Raw genomic sequence first — 26,169 nt, forward strand, 5'->3', positions numbered from 1 at the left:
AGAGAGACACAGACAGACAGGAGTTACAGATATGAGAGAGAGACAGACAGGTGGGGCGCAGATATGAGAGAGACACAGACAGGTAGGACGCAGATAGGAGAGAGACACAGACAGGTGGGGCGCAGATATGAGAGAGAGACAGACAGGTGGGGCACAGATATGAGACAGACAAGTGGGGCACAGATATGAGAGAGACAGACAGGTGGGGCACAGATATGAGAGAGACAGACAGGTGGGGCACAGATATGAGAGAGAGACAGACAGGTGGGGCACAGATATGAGAGACAGACAGGTGGGGCACAGATATGAGAGAGAGACAGGTGGGGCGCAGATATGAGAGAGAGACACAGAAAGGTGGGGCACAGATATGAGACAGACAGGTGGGGCGCAGATATGAGAGAGACACAGACAGGTGGGGCACAGATATGAGAGAGAGACAGGTGGGGCGCAGATATGAGAGACAGACAGGTGGGGCACAGATATGAGACACAGACAGGTGGGGCACAGATATGAGAGACAGGTGTGGCGCAGATATGAGAGAGAGACAGACAGGTGGGGCACAGATATGAGAGACAGACAGGTGGGGCACAGATATGAGAGACAGGTGGGGCGCAGATATGAGAGAGAGACACAGAAAGGTGGGGCACAGATATGAGACAGACAGGTGGGGCGCAGATATGAGAGAGAGACAGACAGGTGGGGCACAGATATGAGAGACAGGTGGGGCGCAGATATGAGAGACAGACAGGTGGGGCACAGATATGAGACACAGACAGGTGGGGCACAGATATGAGAGAGACAGGTGTGGCGCAGATATGAGGAGACTGTTTATTTGGTGACGGGTGAGAACAGGTGTATTCTGGGCCCCAGAGAAGGAATCTGTGTGTTACAACAATTACAGTAACAAAGTGACACAACATTAAGCCGCATTCCACCATCACATTTATTCTTATAAAAGGTTTATGGCTTATATACAAATCTGTGTGTTCCCAGTATCGGGGCTGTACTGGGGCTGCAGGAGATTGCCGCACAGGTGATTGCCGCACAGGTGATTGCCGCACATGACGCTGTACAGGTAACACACTCACCGTCACAGCGTCTTGACAGTCCGCTATAATGTACAACGGCTCACAGCACCCTCCTGTATCACCCTGCAGTGGGAGGGGCAGACTCCATGTCTCATAACACTCTCCTGTATCACCCTGCAGTGGGAGGGGCATGTCTCATAACACTCTCCTGTATCACCCTGCAGTGGGAGGGGCAGTCATCATGACGAATAGAACCTTCCAGTCTGTGACCCTGCAGTGGGAGGGACAGGCTCCAGGTCTCATAGCATCCTCTTGTATCAGCCTGCAGTGCGAGGGGCAGACTCCTTGTGTCACAGTACCCTCCTGTCTGTCACCCTGCAGTGGGAGGGGCAGGCTCCTTGTCACGTAACACCCGATAAACACTGGTAAATAGAGATGTCACATGATAAATGCAGGGACTATACAGAAAGATCAGGCACGTTATCTATATCCACGATCAGTGGTGCCATCCACATGCACCATGCCTGCCTGCCATGCCACAGGTCTCCTGGGCTCTTCCAGCGCTCATAGCTCCATTCCCTCGTCCGGCTCCTTCCCACAGCACGGCTCTGGCGCAGGGTCCTGGAAGCCGGTCAGTGAGCGGATAAGTTGGTGGATGGGACTGATTGGAGGAGACCAGACAACAAGCTCCAGACACGGGGAGGATCTGGGGAAATAACAGTGTAAGTGACTGGAGCAGCAAGAGCACACCATAATGCCATATACTGTGTAACCCTGATAGGAGGGGAGGAGTCAGCGAGGGGGTACCATAATGCCATATACTGTGTAACCCTAATAGGAGGGGAGGAGTCAGTGAGAGCACACCATAATGCCATATACTGTGTAACCCTGATAGGAGGGGAAGAGTCAGTGAGGGGGCACCATAATGCTATGTACTGTGTTACCCTGATAGGAGGGGAGGAGTCAGTGAGGGGGCACCATAATGCCATGTACTGTGTTACTCTGATAGGATAGGGAGGAGTCAGTGAGGGGGCACCATAATGCCATATACTGTGTAACCCTGATAGGAGGGGAGGAGTCAGTGAGGGGGCACCATAATGCCATGTACCGTGTTACCCTGATAGGAGGGGAGGAGTCAGTGAGGGGGCACCCTAATGCCAATACCGTGTAACCCTGATAGGAGTGGGGGAGTCAGTGAGGGGGCACCATAAAGCCATTTACTGTGTTACCCTGATAGGAGGGGAGGAGTCAGTGAGGGGGCACCATAATGCCATATACTGTGTAACCCTAAGAGGGGAGGAGTCAGTGAGAGCACACCATAATGCCATATACTGTGTAACCCTGATAGGAGGGGAGGAGTCAGTGAGAGCACACCATAATGCCATATACAGTGTAACCCTGATAGGAGGGGGGGGAGTCAGTGAGGGGGCACCATAATGCCATATAATGTGTAACCCTAATAGGAGGGGAGGAGTCAGTGAGAGCACACTATAATGCCATATACTGTGTAACCCTGATAGGAGGGGAGGAGTCAGTGAGGGGGCACCATAATGCCATGTACTGTGTTACCCTGATAGGAGGGGAGGAGTCAGTGAGGGGGCACCATAATGCCATGTACTGTGTTACTCTGATAGGAGGGAAGGAGTCAGTGAGGGGGCACCATAATGCCATGTACTGTGTAACCCTGATAGGAGGGGAGGAGTCAGTGAGGCGGCACCATAATGCCATATACTGTGTAACCCTGATAGGAGGGGAGGAGTCAGTGAGGCGGCACCATAATGCCATGTACTGTTACCCTGATAGGAGGGGAGGAGTCAGTGAGGGGGCACCATAATGCCATGTACTGTGTTACCCTGATAGGAGGGGGAGGAGTCAGTGAGGGGGTACAGAGGCACCATAATGCCATGTACTGTGTTACCCTGATAGGAGGGGAGGAGTCCGAGAGGGGCACAGAGGGCACCATAATGCCATGTACCGTGTTACCCTGATAGGAGGGGAGGAGTCGGTACATGGCATTATGGTGCCCTCTGTGCCCCTCACTGTGTTACCCTGATAGGAGGGGGAAGAGTCAGTGAGGGGGTACAGAGGGCACCATAATGCCATGTACCGTATTACCCTGATAGGAGGGGAGGAGTCAGTGAGGGGGCACCATAATGCCATGTACTGTGTTACCCTGATAGGAGGGGAGGAGTCAGTGAGGGGGGCACAGAGGGCACCATGATGCCATGTACAAATGAGCTACGTGTTACCCTGATAGGAGGGGAGGAGTCAGTGAGGGGGCACAGAGGGCACCATCATCACATGGGGGATCGGGGAGACACAGCAGCACATCACACATCTCTCCCCATATTATCATCACACGGGGGATCGGGGAGACACAGCAGCACATCACACGTCTCTCCCCATATTATCATCATCATCACACGGGGGATCGGGGAGACACAGCAGCACATCACACATCTCTCCCCATATTATCATCATAATCATCACACGGGGGATCGGGGAGACACAGCAGCACATCACACGTCTCTCCCCATATTATCATCATCACACTGGGGATCGGGGAGACACAGCAGCACATCACACGTCTCTCCCCATATTATCATCATCACACGGGGGATGGGGGAGACACAGCAGCACATCACACGTCTCTCCCCATATTATCATCATCACACGGGGGATCGGGGAGACACAGCAGCACATCACACGTCTCTCCCCATATTATCATCATCATCACACGGGGGATCGGGGAGACACAGCAGCACATCACACGTCTCTCCCCATATTATCATCATCACACGGGGGATCGGGGAGACACAGCAGCACATCACACGTCTCTCCCCATATTATCATCATCATCACACGGGGGATCGGGGAGACACAGCAGCACATCACACGTCTCTCCCCATATTATCATCATCACACTGGGGATCGGGGAGACACAGCAGCACATGACACATCTCTCCCCATATTATCATCATCACACGGGGGATCGGGGAGACACAGCAGCACATCACACATCTCTCCCCATATTATCATCATAATCATCACACGGGGGATCGGGGAGACACAGCAGCACATCACACGTCTCTCCCCATATTATCATCATCACACTGGGGATCGGGGAGACACAGCAGCACATCACACGTCTCTCCCCATATTATCATCATCACACGGGGGATGGGGGAGACACAGCAGCACATCACACGTCTCTCCCCATATTATCATCATCACACGGGGGATCGGGGAGACACAGCAGCACATCACACGTCTCTCCCCATATTATCATCATCACACGGGGGATCGGGGAGACACAGCAGCACATCACACGTCTCTCCCCATATTATCATCATCATCACACGGGGGATCGGGGAGACACAGCAGCACATCACACGTCTCTCCCCATATTATCATCATCACACGGGGGATCGGGGAGACACAGCAGCACATCACACGTCTCTCCCCATATTATCATCATCATCACACGGGGGATCGGGGAGACACAGCAGCACATCACACGTCTCTCCCCATATTATCATCATCACACGGGGGATCGGGGAGACACAGCAGCACATGACACATCTCTCCCCATATTATCATCATCACACGGGGGATCGGGGAGACACAGCAGCACATCACACGTCTCTCCCCATATTATCATCATCACACGGGGGATGGGGGAGACACAGCAGCACATCACACGTCTCTCCCCATATTATCATCATCACACGGGGGATCGGGGAGACACAGCAGCACATCACACGTCTCTCCCCATATTATCATCATCACACGGGGGATCGGGGAGACACAGCAGCACATCACACGTCTCTCCCCATATTATCATCATCACACGGGGGATCGGGGAGACACAGCAGCACATCACACGTCTCTCCCCATATTATCATCATCACACGGGGGATCGGGGAGACACAGCAGCACATCACACGTCTCTCCCCATATCATCATCATCATCACACGGGGGATCGGGGAGACACAGCAGCACATCACACGTCTCTCCCCATATTATCATCATCACACGGGGGATCGGGGAGACACAGCAGCACATCACACCTCTCTCCCCATATTATCATCATCATCACACGGGGGATCGGGGAGACACAGCAGCACATCACACATCTCTCCCCATATTATCATCATCACACTGGGGATCGGGGAGACACAGCAGCACATCACACGTCTCTCCCCATATTATCATCATCACACGGGGGATGGGGGAGACACAGCAGCACATCACACGTCTCTCCCCATATTATCATCATCATCACACGGGGGATCGGGGAGACACAGCAGCACATCACACGTCTCTCCCCATATTATCATCATCACACGGGGGATCGGGGAGACACAGCAGCACATCACACGTCTCTCCCCATATTATCATCATCACACGGGGGATCGGGGAGACACAGCAGCACATCACACGTCTCTCCCCATATTATCATCATCACACGGGGGATCGGGGAGACACAGCAGCACATCACACATCTCTCCCCATATTATCATCATCACACGGGGGATCGGGGAGACACAGCAGCACATCACACGTCTCTCCCCATATTATCATCATCATCACACGGGGGATCGGGGAGACACAGCAGCACATCACACGTCTCTCCCCATATTATCATCATCACACGGGGGATGGGGGAGACACAGCAGCACATCACACGTCTCTCCCCATATTATCATCATCATCACACGGGGGATCGGGGAGACACAGCAGCACATCACACGTCTCTCCCCATATTATCATCATCATCACACGGGGGATCGGGGAGACACAGCAGCACATCACACGTCTCTCCCCATATCATCATCATCACACGGGGGATCGGGGAGACACAGCAGCACATCACACGTCTCTCCCCATATTATCATCATCACACTGGGGATCGGGGAGACACAGCAGCACATGACACATCTCTCCCCATATTATCATCATCACACGGGGGATCGGGGAGACACAGCAGCACATCACACGTCTCTCCCCATATTATCATCATCACACGGGGGATGGGGGAGACACAGCAGCACATCACACGTCTCTCCCCATATTATCATCATCACACGGGGGATCGGGGAGACACAGCAGCACATCACACGTCTCTCCCCATATTATCATCATCACACGGGGGATCGGGGAGACACAGCAGCACATCACACGTCTCTCCCCATATTATCATCATCACACGGGGGATCGGGGAGACACAGCAGCACATCACACGTCTCTCCCCATATTATCATCATCACACGGGGGATCGGGGAGACACAGCAGCACATCACACGTCTCTCCCCATATCATCATCATCATCACACGGGGGATCGGGGAGACACAGCAGCACATCACACGTCTCTCCCCATATTATCATCATCACACGGGGGATCGGGGAGACACAGCAGCACATCACACGTCTCTCTCCATATTATCATCATCATCACACGGGGGATCAGGGAGACACAGCAGCACATCACACGTCTCTCCCCATATTATCATCATCATCACACGGGGGATCGGGGAGACACAGCAGCACATCACACCTCTCTCCCCATATAATCATCATCACACGGGGGATCGGGGAGACACAGCAGCACATCACACGTCTCTCCCCATATTATCATCATCACACGGGGGATCGGGGAGACACAGCAGCACATCACACATCTCTACCCATATTATCATCATCACACGGGGGATCGGGGAGACACAGCAGCACATCACACATCTCTCCCCATATTATCATCATCACACGGGGGATCGGGGAGTCACAGCAGCACATCACACGTCTCTCCCCATATTATCATCATCACACGGGGAATCGGGGAGACACAGCAGCACATCACACGTCTCTCCCCATATTATCATCATCATCACACGGGGGATGGGGGAGACACAGCAGCACATCACACGTCTCTCCCCATATTATCATCATCATCACACGGGGGATCGGGGAGACACAGCAGCACATCACACATCTCTCCCCATATTATCATCATCACACGGGGGATCGGGGAGACACAGCAGCACATCACACGTCTCTCCCCATATTATCATCATCATCACACGGGGGATCGGGGAGACACAGCAGCACATCACACGTCTCTCCCCATATTATCATCATCACACGGGGGATCGGGGAGTCACAGCAGCACATCACACGTCTCTCCCCACATTATCATCATCACACGGGGGATCGGGGAGACACAGCAGCACATCACACGTCTCTCCCCATATAATCATCATCATCACACGGGGGATGGTGGAGACACAGCAGCACATCACACGTCTCTCCCCATATTATCATCATCACACGGGGGATCGGGGAGACACAGCAGCACATCACACGTCTCTCCCCATATTATCATCATCACACGGGGGATCGGGGAGACACAGCAGCACATCACACATCTCTCCCCATATTATCATCATCACACGGGGGATCGGGGAGACACAGCAGCACATCACACCTCTCTCCCCATATAATCATCATCACACGGGGGATCGGGGAGACACAGCAGCACATCACACGTCTCTCCCCATATTATCATCATCATCACACGGGGGATCGGGGAGACACAGCAGCACATCACACGTCTCTCCCCATATTATCATCATCATCACACGGGGGATGGTGGAGACACAGCAGCACATCACACGTCTCTCCCCATATTATCATCATCACACGGGGGATCGGGGAGACACAGCAGCACATCACACGTCTCTCCCCATATTATCATCATCACACGGGGGATCGGGGAGACACAGCAGCACATCACACGTCTCTCCCCATATTATCATCATCACACGGGGGATCGGGGAGACACAGCAGCACATCACACGTCTCTCCCCATATTATCATCATCACACGGGGGATCGGGGAGACACAGCAGCACATCACACGTCTCTCCCCATATTATCATCATCATCACACGGGGGATCGGGGAGACACAGCAGCACATCACACGTCTCTCCCCATATTATCATCATCATCACACGGGGGATCGGGGAGACACAGCAGCACATCACACGTCTCTCCCCATATTATCATCATCATCACACGGGGGATCGGGGAGACACAGCAGCACATCACACGTCTCTCCCCATATCATCATCATCACACGGGGGATCGGGGAGACACAGCAGCACATCACACGTCTCTCCCCATATTATCATCATCACACTGGGGATCGGGGAGACACAGCAGCACATGACACATCTCTCCCCATATTATCATCATCACACGGGGGATCGGGGAGACACAGCAGCACATCACACGTCTCTCCCCATATTATCATCATCACACGGGGGATGGGGGAGACACAGCAGCACATCACACGTCTCTCCCCATATTATCATCATCACACGGGGGATCGGGGAGACACAGCAGCACATCACACGTCTCTCCCCATATTATCATCATCACACGGGGGATCGGGGAGACACAGCAGCACATCACACGTCTCTCCCCATATTATCATCATCACACGGGGGATCGGGGAGACACAGCAGCACATCACACGTCTCTCCCCATATTATCATCATCACACGGGGGATCGGGGAGACACAGCAGCACATCACACGTCTCTCCCCATATCATCATCATCATCACACGGGGGATCGGGGAGACACAGCAGCACATCACACGTCTCTCCCCATATTATCATCATCACACGGGGGATCGGGGAGACACAGCAGCACATCACACGTCTCTCTCCATATTATCATCATCATCACACGGGGGATCAGGGAGACACAGCAGCACATCACACGTCTCTCCCCATATTATCATCATCATCACACGGGGGATCGGGGAGACACAGCAGCACATCACACCTCTCTCCCCATATAATCATCATCACACGGGGGATCGGGGAGACACAGCAGCACATCACACGTCTCTCCCCATATTATCATCATCACACGGGGGATCGGGGAGACACAGCAGCACATCACACATCTCTACCCATATTATCATCATCACACGGGGGATCGGGGAGACACAGCAGCACATCACACATCTCTCCCCATATTATCATCATCACACGGGGGATCGGGGAGTCACAGCAGCACATCACACGTCTCTCCCCATATTATCATCATCACACGGGGAATCGGGGAGACACAGCAGCACATCACACGTCTCTCCCCATATTATCATCATCATCACACGGGGGATGGGGGAGACACAGCAGCACATCACACGTCTCTCCCCATATTATCATCATCATCACACGGGGGATCGGGGAGACACAGCAGCACATCACACATCTCTCCCCATATTATCATCATCACACGGGGGATCGGGGAGACACAGCAGCACATCACACGTCTCTCCCCATATTATCATCATCATCACACGGGGGATCGGGGAGACACAGCAGCACATCACACGTCTCTCCCCATATTATCATCATCACACGGGGGATCGGGGAGTCACAGCAGCACATCACACGTCTCTCCCCACATTATCATCATCACACGGGGGATCGGGGAGACACAGCAGCACATCACACGTCTCTCCCCATATAATCATCATCATCACACGGGGGATGGTGGAGACACAGCAGCACATCACACGTCTCTCCCCATATTATCATCATCACACGGGGGATCGGGGAGACACAGCAGCACATCACACGTCTCTCCCCATATTATCATCATCACACGGGGGATCGGGGAGACACAGCAGCACATCACACATCTCTCCCCATATTATCATCATCACACGGGGGATCGGGGAGACACAGCAGCACATCACACCTCTCTCCCCATATAATCATCATCACACGGGGGATCGGGGAGACACAGCAGCACATCACACGTCTCTCCCCATATTATCATCATCATCACACGGGGGATCGGGGAGACACAGCAGCACATCACACGTCTCTCCCCATATTATCATCATCATCACACGGGGGATGGTGGAGACACAGCAGCACATCACACGTCTCTCCCCATATTATCATCATCACACGGGGGATCGGGGAGACACAGCAGCACATCACACGTCTCTCCCCATATTATCATCATCACACGGGGGATCGGGGAGACACAGCAGCACATCACACGTCTCTCCCCATATTATCATCATCACACGGGGGATCGGGGAGACACAGCAGCACATCACACATCTCTCCCCATATTATCATCATAATCATCACACGGGGGATCGGGGAGACACAGCAGCACATCACACGTCTCTCCCCATATTATCATCATAATCATCACACGGGGGATCGGGGAGACACAGCAGCACATCACACGTCTCTCCCCATATTATCATCATCATCACACGGGGGATCGGGGAGACACAGCAGCACATCACACGTCTCTCCCCATATTATCATCATCATCACACGGGGGATCGGGGAGACACAGCAGCACATCACACATCTCTCCCCATATTATCATCATCACACGGGGGATCGGGGAGACACAGCAGCACATCACACGTCTCTCCCCATATTATCATCATCATCACACGGGGGATCGGGGAGACACAGCAGCACATCACACGTCTCTCCCCATATTATCATCATCATCATCACACGGGGGATCGGGGAGACACAGCAGCACATCACACGTCTCTCCCCATATTATCATCATCACACGGGGGATCGGGGAGACACAGCAGCACATCACACGTCTCTCCCCATATTATCATCATCACACGGGGGATCGGGGAGACACAGCAGCACATCACACGTCTCTCCCCATATTATCATCATCACACGGGGGATCGGGGAGACACAGCAGCACATCACACGTCTCTCCCCATATTATCATCATCATCATCACACGGGGGATCGGGGAGACACAGCAGCACATCACACGTCTCTCCCCATATCATCATCATCACACGGGGGATCGGGGAGACACAGCAGCACATCACACGTCTCTCCCCATATTATCATCATCATCATCATCACACGGGGGATCGGGGAGACACAGCAGCACATCACACGGGGGATCGGGGAGACACAGCAGCACATCACACGTCTCTCCCCATATTATCATCATCATCACACGGGGGATCGGGGAGACACAGCAGCACATCACACGTCTCTCCCCATATTATCATCATCACACGGGGGATGGGGGAGACACAGCAGCACATCACACATCTCTCCCCATATTATCATCATCATCACACGGGGGATCGGGGAGACACAGCAGCACATCACACGTCTCTCCCCATATAATCATCATCATCACACGGGGGATGGTGGAGACACAGCAGCACATCACACGTCTCTCCCCATATTATCATCATCACACGGGGGATCGGGGAGACACAGCAGCACATCACACCTCTCTCCCCATATAATCATCATCATCATCACACGGGGGATCGGGGAGACACAGCAGCACATCACACGTCTCTCCCCATATTATCATCATCACACGGGGGATCGGGGAGACACAGCAGCACATCACACCTCTCTCCCCATATAATCATCATCATCACACGGGGGATCGGGGAGACACAGCAGCACATCACACCTCTCTCCCCATATAATCATCATCATCACAGGGGGATCGGGGAGACACAGCAGCACATCACACGTCTCTCCCCATATTATCATCATCATCACACGGGGGATCGGGAGACACAGCAGCACATCACACGTCTCTCCCCATATTATCATCATCATCACACGGGGGATGGGGGAGACACAGCAGCACATCACACGTCTCTCCCCATATTATCATCATCATCACACGGGGGATCGGGGAGACACAGCAGCACATCACACATCTCTCCCCATATTATCATCATAATCATCACACGGGGGATCGGGGAGACACAGCAGCACATCACACATCTCTCCCCATATTATCATCATCATCACACGGGGGATCGGGGAGACACAGCAGCACATCACACGTCTCTCCCCATATTATCATCATCATCACACGGGGGATCGGGGAGACACAGCAGCACATCACACGTCTCTCCCCATATTATCATCATCATCACACGGGGGATCGGGGAGACACAGCAGCACATCACACATCTCTCCCCATATTATCATCATCACACGGGGGATCGGGGAGACACAGCAGCACATCACACGTCTCTCCCCATATTATCATCATCACACGGGGGATCGGGGAGACACAGCAGCACATCACACGTCTCTACCCATATTATCATCATCATCATCACACGGGGGATCGGGGAGACACAGCAGCACATCACACGTCTCTCCCCATATTATCATCATCACACGGGGGATCGGGGAGACACAGCAGCACATCACACGTCTCTCCCCATATTATCATCATCACACGGGGGATCGGGGAGACACAGCAGCACATCACACATCTCTCCCCATATTATCATCATCATCACACGGGGGATCGGGGGGAGACAGCAGCACATCACACGGGGGATCGGGGAAACACAGCAGCACATCACACGTCTCTCCCCATATTATCATCATCACACGGGGGATCGGGGAGACACAGCAGCACATCACACGTCTCTCCCCATATTATCATCATCATCATCACACGGGGGATCGGGGAGACACAGCAGCACATCACACGTCTCTCCCCATATCATCATCATCACACGGGGGATCGGGGAGACACAGCAGCACATCACACGTCTCTCCCCATATTATCATCATCATCATCACACGGGGGATCGGGGAGACACAGCAGCACATCACACGGGGGATCGGGGAGACACAGCAGCACATCACACGTCTCTCCCCATATTATCATCATCATCACACGGGGGATCGGGGAGACACAGCAGCACATCACACGTCTCTCCCCATATTATCATCATCACACGGGGGATCGGGGAGACACAGCAGCACATCACACATCTCTCCCCATATTATCATCATCATCACACGGGGGATGGGGGAGACACAGCAGCACATCACACGTCTCTCCCCATATTATCATCATCATCACACGGGGGATCGGGGAGACACAGCAGCACATCACACGTCTCTCCCCATATTATCATCATCATCACACGGGGGATCGGGGAGACACAGCAGCACATCACACAGTTGTGATAAGAAGACAAAGCTCTCACAGAGTGCGCAGAAGTCTCTCTGGCACGATACTCTCCGGCCGGATGTCCCTCAGGGTCTCCTCCAGGATGGGGCAAACAACTAGGACCTGAGAGCTGTTCATAAAGAAATCTCCAGAGTCAACAAGGACAGTCTCATCCTCCGGGTCACTGTCAGGAGACCTGTAGAGGAAAGATGTAATGCGACATATAGAGACGTGTGATGTAATGCGACATATAGAGACGTGTGATGTAATGCGACATATAGAGACGTGTGATGTAATGCGACATATAGAGACGTGTGATGTAATGCGACATATAGAGACGTGTGATGTAATGCGACATAGACGTGTGATGTAATGCGACATATAGAGACGTGTGATGTAATGCGACATATAGAGACGTGTGATGTAATGCGACATAAAGAGACGTGTGATGTAATGCGACATAAAGAGACGTGTGATGTAATGCGACATATAGAGACGTGTGATGTAATGCGACATAAAGAGACGTGTGATGTAATGCGACAGAGACGTGTGATGTAATGCGACAGAGACGTGTGATGTAATGCGACAGAGACGTGTGATGTAATGCGACAGAGACGTGTGATGTAATGCGACAGAGACGTGTGATGTAATGCGACAGAGACGTGTGATGTAATGCGACAGAGACGTGTGATGTAATGCGACAGAGACGTGTGATGTAATGCGACAGAGACGTGTGATGTAATGCGACAGAGACGTGTGATGTAATGCGACAGAGACGTGTGATGTAATGCGACAGAGACGTGTGATGTAATGCGACAGAGACGTGTGATGTAATGCGACAGAGACGTGTGATGTAATGCGACAGAGACGTGTGATGTAATGCGACAGAGACGTGTGATGTAATGCGACAGAGACGTGTGATGTAATGCGACAGAGACGTGTGATGTAATGCGACAGAGACGTGTGATGTAATGCGACAGAGACGTGTGATGTAATGCGACAGAGACGTGTGATGTAATGCGACAGAGACGTGTGATGTAATGCGACAGAGACGTGTGATGTAATGCGACAGAGACGTGTGATGTAATGCGACAGAGACGTGTGATGTAATGCGACAGAGACGTGTGATGTAATGCGACAGAGACGTGTGATGTAATGCGACAGAGACGTGTGATGTAATGCGACAGAGACGTGTGATGTAATGCGACAGAGACGTGTGATGTAATGCGACAGAGACGTGTGATGTAATGCGACAGAGACGTGTGATGTAATGCGACAGAGACGTGTGATGTAATGCGACAGACGTGTGATGTAATGCGACAGAGACGTGTGATGTAATGCGACAGAGACATGTGATGTAATGCGACAGACGTGTGATGTAATGCGACAGACGTGTGATGTAATGTGACATATAGAGACGAGTGATGTAATGTGACATATAGAGACGTGTGATGTAATGTGACATATAGAGACGTGTGATGTAATGTGACATATAGAGACGTGTGATGTAATGTGACATATAGAGACATGTGATGTAAGGTGACATATAGAGACATGTGATGTAAGGTGAGAGAGAGACATGTGATATAATGTGACAGAGAGACGTGATATGTGACAGAGAGACATGTGATATAATGTAACAGAGAGACATGCGATAAAATGTGACAGAGAGACATGTGATATAATGTGACAGAGAAAAAATGTGATATAATGTGACAGAGAGACATGCGATATAATGTGACAGAGAGACATGTGATATAATGTGACAGAGAGACATGTGATATAATGTGACAGAGACATGTGATATAATATGACAGAGAGACATGCGATATAATGTGACAGAGAGACATGTGATATAATGTGACAGAGACATGTGATATAATGTGACAGAGAGACGTGATGATACAGAGGAAGATAGTGAGGTGATATACACGTATACACATATGGGACAGAGGAATATTAGGACAAGCTACATGCTGGGTACGGAGTGATAGAGGAATGAGAGATAACATGAGGAGTTACTGAACCTCTCCTTTCTTACCCGCTCTCCAAAGCCTGGGGATCCTGCAGTGGAGACACCTTGGGAAAGCCGTTCCCACCATAGCTGTGGTCATTCTCCAGACTAAGTCGCTGCAGACGAGCGGAGACAGTGTCCTCCGATAGATAAAGTTTCATAGCAGGTCCCCTGGTTGGTAAAGGGAGAATAATTGGAAAAGCTGGGAAATATGATAAAACCTCTTCCTATTATATCCCCAAGCAGCACCCCCCGACTTGTCCAGAACCCCCATCTCCCCAAGCAGCACCCCCCGGCTTATCCAGAGCCCCCATCTCCCCAAGCAGCACCCCCCGGCTTGTCCAGAACCCCCATCTCCCCAAGCAGCACCCCCCGGCTTATCCAGAGCCCCCATCTCCCCAAGCAGCACCCCCCGGCTTATCCAGAGCCCCCATCTCCCCAAGCAGCACCCCCCGGCTTGTCCAGAGCCCCCATCTCCCCAAGCAGCACCCCCCGGCTTGTCCAGAGCCCCCATCTCCCCAAGCAGCACCCCCCGGCTTGTCCAGAACCCCCATCTCCCCAAGCAGCACCCCTCGGCTTATCCAGAGCCCCCATCTCCCCAAGCAGCACCCCCCGGCTTATCCAGAGCCCCCATCTCCCCAAGCAGCACCCCCCGGCTTGTCCAGAGCCCCCATCTCCCCAAGCAGCACCCCCCGGCTTATCCAGAGCCCCCATCTCCCCAAGCAGCACCCTCCGGCTTATCCAGAGCCCCCATCTCCCCAAGCAGCACCCTCCGGCTTATCCAGAGCCCCCATCTCCCCAAGCAGCACCCTCCGGCTTATCCAGAGCCCCCATCTCCCCAAGCAGCACCCCCCGGCTTGTCCAGAGCCCCCATCTCCCCAAGCAGCACCCCCCGGCTTGTCCAGAGCCCCCATCTCCCCAAGCAGCACCCCCCGGCTTGTCCAGAGCCCCCATCTCCCCAAGCAGCAGCCCCCGGCCTGTCCAGAGCCCCCATCTCCCCAAGCAGCAGCCCCCGGCCTGTCCAGAGCCCCCATCTCCCCAAGCAGCACCCCTAAAGGCTTATCCAGAGCCCCCATCTCCCCAAGCAGCACCCCCCGGCTTGTCCAGAGCCCCCATCTCCCCAAGCAGCAGCCCCCGGCCTGTCCAGAGCCCCCATCTCCCCAAGCAGCACCCCTAAAGGCTTATCCGGAGCCCCCATCTCCCCAAGCAGCACCCCTAAAGGCTTATCCGGAGCCCCCATCTCCCCAAGCAGCACCCCCTGGCTTATCCAGAGCCCCCATCTCCCCAAGCAGCACCCCCCGGCTTGTCCAGAGCCCCCATCTCCCCAAGCAGCACCCCCCAGCTTGTCCAGAGCCCCCATCTCCCCAAGCAGCACCCCCCGGCTTGTCCAGAGCCCCCATCTCCCCAAGCAGCACCCCTAAAGGCTTATCCAGAGCCCCCATCTCCCCAAGCAGCACCCCTAAAGGCTTATCCAGAGCCCCCATCTCCCCAAGCAGCACCCCTAAAGGCTTATCCAGAGCCCCTATCTCCCCAAGCAGCACCCCCCGGCTTATCCAGAGCCCCCATCTCCCCAAGCAGCACCCCTGAGACCTGTCCAGAGCCCCCATCTCCCCAAGCAGCACCCCCCAGCTTGTCCAGAGCCCCCATCTCCCCAAGCAGCGGCCCCCGGATTATCCAGGGCCCCCATATTTACAAACAACCCACAGCTTGTTCATAGCCTCCATATCCCCAAGCAGCATCTCAGAGGCTTGTCCAGAGCCCCCAAATCCTCAAGTAGCAGCCCTGAAGTGTGTCTAGAACCCCCATATCCCCACACAGCACCCCTAAAGGCTTATCTGGAGCCTCCATATCTCCACACAGCACCCCTAAAGGCTTATCTGGAGCCCCCATATCCCCACAGAGCACCCCTAAAGGTGTGTCTGGAGCCCCCACATCCCCACACACAGCCTCTCAGTGTTGGATGATAAGCTCTGAACTCGTGATACTAACACCAACAACTTTCTACACTATCAAAGTAATTGTCATAGATGGTGACTGAAGAATGCCCATTACTCACACTAGCTGAGGATAGAATGCCCATTACTCACACTAGCTGAGGATAGAATGCCCATTACTCACACTAGCTGAGGATAGAATGCCCATTACTCACACTAGCTGAGGATAGAATGCCCATTACTCACACTAGCTGAGGATAGAATGCCCATTACTCACACTAGCTGAGGATAGAATGGTCATTGTAAGGAGCAGAATAAATAACAGGTGAATTCCAGCGGTAGAAGGGTACGCCGTCTCAGATGGGAAATAATTAGGGAATTAGTACCTCTGTCACTGTGACATTAAACTGCAGCACTCCCATCAGCAAGGACGTATAAACGACAGCCGCACACAGTACAAACGACAGCCGCACACAGTACAAACGACAGCCGCACACAGTACAAACGACAGCCGCACACAGTACAAACGACAGCCTTATGTAATGATATTGCTGTAGTGGAGGCCAGAGAGAAGCCTGGGGTGTAGAGGCAGGATGGTCATACACAAGAATCCTGGATGCTGGTCAGGAGAATCTAGTCCAATAACCAGGCAATGTCTGCTCAAAACGCGGCACTGCGCCTATGGCTCTCGGTGTAAATTCTGCATCGCTGTCACTCCGAGTCCACAGTTCGAGGCATTGGTGGTGCCCGGTGTCTGGCTGCGGAGCCTGTACCTGCGGGGCCCGCGACTGCAGTGTCTGACTGCAGAGCCGATAAATGGTTCAAATCCCCCAAAATGCTATATACTCTCTCTGTCACTAGCTCCTGCCTCTGCTAAGCCTCGTATTCAGAGCTGACGCTCACAGGAAGTCTGACTTCCATCACTGAGAGTTCCTGCTAAGCAGGCAATATACAGCACTGACAGAGCTTCCTAGCCGGGGGGCAGAGATCACAGCATCACTCACCCATCTTCCTCCTGGATTCTGCGCTTGGTGCATGCAGGGTCCGGACGGGGGCTCGGGAGACACCTGCACAAAGATCAGACACAGGGAGATCAGCACCAGACTGTCAGTAAGAGAACTACATGTACAAGCAACTCGGCAGGGTGATCCATGTAACTCAGACCACTCAGTCCCCTGTGTGATACGTGCTGGTGTTACACCATTCAGGGTCATTTCTTCTCCAGTCTCTGACATTACTCCAAAGGATGTGCTCTCACTGTACAACATGAGACGGAGCGTGAGTGAGGGGGAACAACAGGGGCGAGGCGGGAGGAACAGGGGCGAGGCAGGAGGAACAGGGGCGAGGCAGGAGGAACAGGGGGACCAACAGGGGCGAGGCGGGAGGAACAGGGGCGAGGCGGGAGGAACAGGGGGAACAAGAGGGGCGAGGCGGGAGGAACAGGGGCGAGGCGGGAGGAACAGGGGGAACAACAGGGGCGAGGCAGGAGGAACAGGGGCGAGGCAGGAGGAACAGGGGGAACAACAGGGGCGAGGCGGGAGGAACAGGGGGAACAACAGGGGGGAGGAAGAACAGGGGCGAGACGGGAAGAACAGGGGGAACGACAGGGGCGAGGCGGGAGGAACAGGGGGAACAACAGGGGCGAAGCGGGAGGAACAGGGGGAACAACAGGGGCGAGGCGGGAGGAACAGGGGGAACAACAGGGGCGAGGCGGGAGGAACAGGGGGAACAACAGGGGGGAGGAAGAACAGGGGCGAGACGGGAAGAACAGGGGGAACGACAGGGGCGAAGCGGGAGGAACAGGGGGAACAACAGGGGCGAGGCGGGAGGAACAGGGGGAACAACAGGGGCGAGGCGGGAGGAACAGGGGGAACAACAGGGGGGAGGAAGAACAGGGGCGAGACGGGAAGAACAGGGGGAACGACAGGGGCGAGGCGGGAGGAACAGGGGGAACAACAGGGGCGAGGCGGGAGGAACAGGGGGAACAACAGGGGCGAGGCAGGAGGAACAGGGGCGAGGCGGGAGGAACAGGGGGAACAACAAGGGCGAGGCAGGAGGAACAGGGGGAACAACGGGCGAGGCGGGAGGAACAGGGGGAACAACGGGCGAGAGGAAGAACGGGCGAGAAGGGAAGAACAGGGGGAACGACAGGGGCGAGGCGGGAGGAACAGGGGGAACAACAGGGGCGAAGCGGGAGGAACAGGGGGAACAACAGGGGCGAGGCGGGAGGAACAGGGGGAACAACAGGGGCGAGGCGGGAGGAACAGGGGGAACAACAGGGGGGAGGAAGAACAGGGGCGAGACGGGAAGAACAGGGGGAACGACAGGGGCGAGGCGGGAGGAACAGGGGGAACGACAGGGGCGAGGTGGGAGGAACAGGGGGAACAACAGGGGTGAGGCGGGAGGAACAGGGGGTGGCGGGAGGAACAGGGGGAACAACAGGGGCGAGGCGGGAGGAACAGGGGGAACAACAGGGGCGAAGCGGGAGGAACAGGGGGAACAACAGGGGCGAGGCGGGAGGAACAGGGGGGAGGCGGGAGGAACAGGGGGGACAACAGGGGCGAGGCGGGAGGAACAGGGGCAAGGCGGGAGGAACAGGGGGAACAACATGGGCGAGGCGGGAGGAACAGGGGCGAGGCGGGAGGAACAGGGGCGAGGCGGGAGGAACAGGGGGAACAACAGGGGCAAGGCGGGAGGAACAGGGGGAACAACAGAGGCAAGACGGGAAGAACAGGGGGAACAACAGGGGCAAGACGGGAAGAACAGGGGGAACAACAGGGGCGAAGCGAAAGGAACAGGGGGAACAACAGGGGCGAAGCGGGAGGAACAGGGGGAACAACAGGGGCGAGGCGGGAGGAACAGGGGGAACAACAGGGGCGAGACGGGAAGAACAGGGGGAACGACAGGGGCGAAGCGGGAGGAACAGGGGGAACAACAGGGGCGAAGCGGGAGGAACAGGGGGAACAACAGGGGCGAGGCGGGAGGAACAGGGGCGAAGCGGGAGGAACAGGGGGAACAACAGGGGCGAGGCAGGAGGAACAGGGGGAACAACAGGGGGGAGGAAGAACAGGGGCGAGACGGGAAGAACAGGGGGAACGACAGGGACGAGGCGGGAGGAACAGGGGGAACAACAGGGGCGAGGCGGGAGGAACAGGGGGAACAACAGGGGCGAGGCAGGAGGAACAGGGGCGAGGCGGGAGGAACAGGGGGAACAACAGGGGCGAGGCAGGAGGAACAGGGGCGAGGCGGGAGGAACAGGGGGAACAACGGGCGAGAGGAAGAACGGGCGAGAAGGGAAGAACAGAGGGAACGACAGGGGCGAGGCGGGAGGAACAGGGGGAACAACAGGGGCGAAGCGGGAGGAACAGGGGGAACAACAGGGGCGAGGCGGGAGGAAAAGGGGGAACAACAGGGGCGAGGCGGGAGGAACAGGGGGAACAACAGGGGCGAGGCGGGAGGAACAGGGGGAACGACAGGGGCGAGGCGGGAGGAACAGGGGGAACAACAGGGGCGAGGCGGGAGGAACAGGGGGAACAACATGGGCGAGGCGGGAGGAACAGGGGCGAGGCGGGAGGAACAGGGGCGAGGCGGGAGGAACAGGGGGAACAACAGGGGGGAGGAAGAACAGGGGCGAGACGGGAAGAACAGGGGGAACGACAGGGGCGAGGCGGGAGGAACAGGGGGAACAACAGGGGCGAGGCGGGAGGAACAGGGGGAACAACATGGGCGAGGCGGGAGGAACAGGGGCGAGGCGGGAGGAACAGGGGCGAGGCGGGAGGAACAGGGGGAACAACAGGGGCAAGACGGGAGGAACAGGGGGAACAACAGGGGCAAGACGGGAAGAACAGGGGGAACAACAGGGGCAAGACGGGAGGAACAGGGGGAACAACAGGGGCAAGACGGGAGGAACAGGGGGAACAACAGGGGCAAGACGGGAGGAACAGGGGGAACAACAGGGGCGAGGCGGGAGGAACATGGGGAACAACAGTGGCGAGGCAGGAGGAACAGGGGCGAGGCGGGAGGAACAGGGGGAACAACAGGGGCAAGACGGGAGGAACAGGGGGAACAACAGGGGCAAGATGGGAGGAACAGGGGGAACAACAGGGGCGAGGTGGGAGGAACAGGGGGAACAACAGGGGCAAGACGGGAAGAACAGGGGGAACAACAGGGGCGAGGCGGGAGGAACAGGGGGAACAACAGGGGCGAGGCGGGAGGAACAGGGGGAACAACAGGGGCGAGGCGGGAGGAACAGGGGGAACAACAGGGGCAAGATGGGAGGAACAGGGGGAACAACAGGGGCGAGGTGGGAGGAACAGGGGGAACAACAGGGGCAAGACGGGAAGAACAGGGGGAACAACAGGGGCGAGGCGGGAGGAACAGGGGGAACAACAGGGGCGAGGCGGGAGGAACAGGGGGAACAACAGGGGCGAGGCGGGAGGAACAGGGGGAACAACAGGGGCGAGGCGGGAGGAACAGGGGGAACAACAGGGGCGAGGCGGGAGGAACAGGGGGAACAACAGGGGCAAGACGGGAGGAACAGGGGGAACAACAGGGGCGAGGCGGGAGGAACAGGGGAACAACAGGGGCGAGGCGGGAGGAACAGGGGGAACAACAGGGGCGAGGCGGGAGGAACAGGGGGGAGGCGGGAGGAACAGGGGGAACAACAGGGGCGAGGCGGGAGGAACCAGGGGCAAGACGGGAGGAACAGGGGGAACAACATGGGCGAGGCGGGAGGAACAGGGGCGAGGCGGGAGGAACAGGGGGAACAACAGGGGCAAGACGGGAGGAACAGGGGGAACAACAGGGTCGAGGCGGGAGGAACAGGGGGAACAACAGGGGCGAGGCGGGAGGAACAGGGGGAACAACAGGGGCGAGGCGGGAGGAACAGGGGGAACAACAGGGGCGAGGCGGGAGGAACAGGGGGAACAACAGGGGCGAGGCGGGAGGAACAGGGGGAACAACAGGGGCGAGGCGGGAGGAACAGGGGAACAACAGGGGCGAGGCGGGAGGAACAGGGGGAACAACAGGGGCGAGGCGGGAGAAACAGGGGGGAGGCGGGAGGAACAGGGGGAACAACAGGGGCGAGGCGGGAGGAACCAGGGGCAAGACGGGAGGAACAGGGGGAACAACATGGGCGAGGCGGGAGGAACAGGGGCGAGGCGGGAGGAACAGGGGCGAGGCGGGAGGAACAGGGGCAAGGCGGGAGGAACCAGGGGCAAGGCGGGAGGAACCAGGGGCAAGGCGGGAGGAACCAGGGGCAAGGCGGGAGGAACCAGGGGCAAGGCGGGAGGAACCAGGGGGAACAACAGGGGCGAGGCGGGAGGAACAGGGGCGAGGCGGGCGGAACAGGGGCGAGGCGGGCGGAACAGGGGGGAGAAATAGGAAACATTCAGCGCACTATATCATACGTCTTAACCATCCCGATTCTGGCAGGACAGTCCCTATGTTTGTGCAGGGTGTTGCCATCCCACCCGAGCGCTGTAATGGCCTGCGGCAGATAAAGGGTTGGGAGGACACGCTCTCTCACCAATGTCCTGCATAGTATGCACGTGGCATCTAAACACGAGAGGTGGGGGGCAGCCTGGTAAGCACTGGGCATGCTGCCATCATGACAAGAAACAAGGGCATGACGCACAGCCATACCCCCAATGTGACGCAGCACGCGATAGCCACGTTGTGTGTGCACATTGATCTGGGTCATCGTGCACAAGTGTTGGGAGGTATGATATATAATGTATCTTGGTTATACCATGGTGTATGCAGCTTCATGCAGTATATGAATATAATCATTTTCTATTATCTTACACCGGGGTATCCGACATCTGACACCGGGGTATCCGACATCTGACACCGGGGTATCCGACATCTGACACCAGGATATCCGACATCTGACACCAGGGTATCTGACACAGGGGTATCTGACACAGGGGTATCCGACATCTTACACCAGGGTATCTGACACCGGGGGTATCCGACACCTGACACCGGGGGTATCCGACATCTGACACCGGGGGTATCCGACATCTGACACCGGGGGTATCCGACATCTGACACCGGGGGTATCCGACATCTGACACCGGGGGTATCCGACATCTGACACCGGGGGTATCCGACATCTGACACCGGGGGTATCCGACACCAGGGTATCCGACATCTTAATCCAGGGTATCTGACACCGGGGTATCCGACATCTTACACCAGGGTATCTGACACCGGGGTATCCGACATCTGACACCAGGGGTATCTGACACCGGGGTATCCGACATCTGACACCAGGGGTATCTGACACCGGGGTATCCGACATCTGACACCAGGGGTATCTGACACCGGGGTATCCGACATCTGACACCAGGGGTATCTGACACCGGGGTATCCGACATCTGACATCAGGGTATCCGACATCTGACACCAGGGTATCCGACATCTGACACCAGGGTATCCGACACCGGGGTATCCGACACCCGGGTACCCGACATCTGACACCAGGGTATCCGACACCGGGGTATCCGACATCTGACACCAGGGTATCCGACACCGGGGTATCCGACATCTGACACCAGGGTATCCGACGTCTTACACCAAGGTATCCGACATCTTACACCGGGGTATCCGATATCTGACACCGGGGTATCTGACACCGGGGTATCCGACATCTTACACCAGGGTATATGACACCGGGGTATCCGACATCTGACACCGGGGATATCTGACACCGGGGTATCCGACATCTTACACCAGGGTATCTGACAAAGGGGTATCCGACATCTGACACCGGGGGTATCCGACATCTGACACCAGGGGTATCTGACACCGGGGTATCCGACATCTGACACCGGGGTATCCGACATCTGACACCGGGGTATCCGACATCTGACACCGGGGTATCCGACATCTGACACCGGGGTACCCGACATCTGACACCGGGGTACCCGACATCTGACACCGGGGTACCCGACATCTGACACCGGGGTACCCGACATCTTACACCGGGGTATCCGACATCTTACACCGGGGTATCCGACATCTTACACCGGGGTATCTGACACCGGGGTATTCGACATCTTACACCAGGGTATCTGACACCGGGATATCCGAGATCTTACACCGGGGTATCCGACATCTTACACCGGGGGTATCCGACATCTGACACCAGGGGTATCTGACACCGGGGTATCCGACATCTGACACCGGGGTATCCGACATCTGACACCGGGGTATCCGACATCTGACACCGGGGTATCCGACATCTGACACCGGGGTACCCGACATCTGACACCGGGGTACCCGACATCTGACACCGGGGTACCCGACATCTGACACCGGGGTACCCGACATCTGACACCGGGGTATCCGACATCTTACACCGGGGTATCCGACATCTTACACCGGGGTATCCGACATCTTACACCGGGGTATCCGACATCTGACACCGGGGTATCCGACATCTGACACCGGGGTATCCGACATCTGACACCGGGGTACCCGACATCTGACACCGGGGTACCCGACATCTGACACCGGGGTATCCGACATCTTACACCGGGGTATCCGACATCTTACACCGGGGTATCCGACATCTTACACCGGGGTATCCGACATCTTACACCGGGGTATCCGACATCTTACACCGGGGTATCCGACATCTTACACCGGGGTATCCGACATCTTACACCGGGGTATCTGACACCGGGGTATTCGAGATCTTACACCGGGGTATCCGACATCTTACACCAGGGTATCTGACACCGGGATATCCGAGATCTTACACCGGGGTATCCGACATCTTACACCGGGGTATCCGACATGTATGTGGGGTGTTATACGTGTGACATGTATTGTGGGTATTATTAGACGTGTATGTGGGGTGTTATACGTGTGACATGTATGAGAGTATTATTAGACAAGTATGTGGGGTGTTAGACATGTGACATGTATGTGGGTATTATTAGACGTGTGACATGTATTGTGGGTATTAGACGTGTGACATGTATTGTGGGTATTATTAGACATGTATGTGGGGTGTTATACGTGTGACATGTATGAGAGTTTTATTAGACAAGTATGTGGGGTGTTAGACATGTGACATGTATGTGGGTATTATTAGACATGTGACATGTATTGTGGGTATTATTAGACGTGTGACATGTATTGTGGGTATTATTAGACGTGTGACATGTATTGTGGGTATTATTAGACGTGTGACATGTATTGTGGGTATTATTAGACATGTGACATGTATTGTGGGTATTATTAGACATGTGACATGTATTGTGGGTATTAGACATGTATGTGAGGTGTTAGACGTGTGACATGTATGTGGGTATTATTAGACATGTGACATGTATTGTGGGTATTAGACATGTATGTGAGGTATTAGACATGTGACATGTATGTGGGTATTATTAGACATGTGACATGTATTGTGGGTATTAGACATGTATGTGAGGTATTAGACATGTGACATGTATGTGGGTATTATTAGACATGTGACATGTATGTGGGTATTATTAGACATGTGACATGTATTGTGGGTATTATTAGACATGTATGTAGTATGTACTAGACAGACCAGTGACTGCTCCACCTCCAGTACATGCTGGGACTTGTAGTGCTACACCAGCAGGCGCAGCCCCTCGCTCTCACCTGGGATCCCGTCTCATTCTCCTCCCCCGCGTCCCCGCCCGTATCCCCGGCACTCTCATACCGGCGCCAATCACTCCACACCGAGGCCTCTCACAGCGAGCAGGCCGCACGGACACTGCGCATGCGCCGCCTCCCAGCACCTGAGCACCCAGCATCACTCACATACACAGCCTGTGATCCGGGAATCACTGTGTGTGCAGCCTCCTTTATCTTCCCCCAACACCATGTGTGCAACCTCCATCATCTACCCACATCACTATGTGTGCAACCTCCATCATCTTCCCCCAACACCATGTGTGCAACCTCCATCATCTTCCCCCAACACCATGTGTGCAACCTCTATCATCTTCCCCCAACACCATGTGTGCAACCTCCATCATCTTCCCCCAACACCATGTGTGCAACCTCTATCATCTTCCCCCAACACCATGTGTGCAACCTCTATCATCTTCCCCCAACACCATGTGTGCAACCTCCATCATCTACCCCCAACACCATGTGTGCAAC

The 26,169-nt window shown here is 55.1% G+C and overlaps 1 protein-coding gene across 2 annotated transcripts; it reads right to left on the reverse strand.

Moving 5' to 3' along the window:
- Window positions 1-746: 746 nt before the first annotated feature.
- HCFC1R1 (host cell factor C1 regulator 1) lies at window positions 747-25,897 on the reverse strand. 2 transcript variants are annotated; one of them, XM_088463957.1, is made up of 5 exons: window positions 25,663-25,818; window positions 18,024-18,086; window positions 15,113-15,256; window positions 13,109-13,267; window positions 747-1,734 (listed from the first exon to the last, which is right to left on the reverse strand). In XM_088463957.1, exons 1-5 carry the CDS (start codon window positions 25,815-25,817, stop codon window positions 1,593-1,595), a joined length of 663 nt encoding a protein of 220 aa, XP_088320083.1. In that variant the 5' UTR covers window position 25,818; the 3' UTR covers window positions 747-1,592. The 2 variants fall into 2 exon arrangements, with proteins under 2 accessions (XP_088320083.1, XP_088320084.1); XM_088463958.1 differs by lacking the exon at window positions 25,663-25,818 and adding an exon at window positions 25,825-25,897 and having other exon boundaries at window positions 748-1,734.
- Window positions 25,898-26,169: the final 272 nt, after the last annotated feature.

The sequence above is a fragment of the Taudactylus pleione genome, unplaced genomic scaffold (assembly GCF_031769625.1).
Source record: "Taudactylus pleione unplaced genomic scaffold, aTauple2 ptg001525l, whole genome shotgun sequence".
NCBI classification, from domain to species: Eukaryota; Metazoa; Chordata; class Amphibia; order Anura; family Myobatrachidae; genus Taudactylus; species Taudactylus pleione.

Coding starts and splice junctions, on each gene's coding strand:
- HCFC1R1 (XM_088463957.1), bottom strand. CDS start 25,817: ATGCTGGGTGCTCAGGTGCTGGGAGGCGGCGCATGCGCAGTGTCCGTG. Junction 18,087..25,662: donor AGAATGAGACGGGATCCCAG/GTGAGAGCGAGG, acceptor ATCTTTGTGCAG/GTGTCTCCCGAGCCCCCGTC. Junction 15,257..18,023: donor AGAATCCAGGAGGAAGATGG/GTGAGTGATGCT, acceptor TTTACCAACCAG/GGGACCTGCTATGAAACTTT.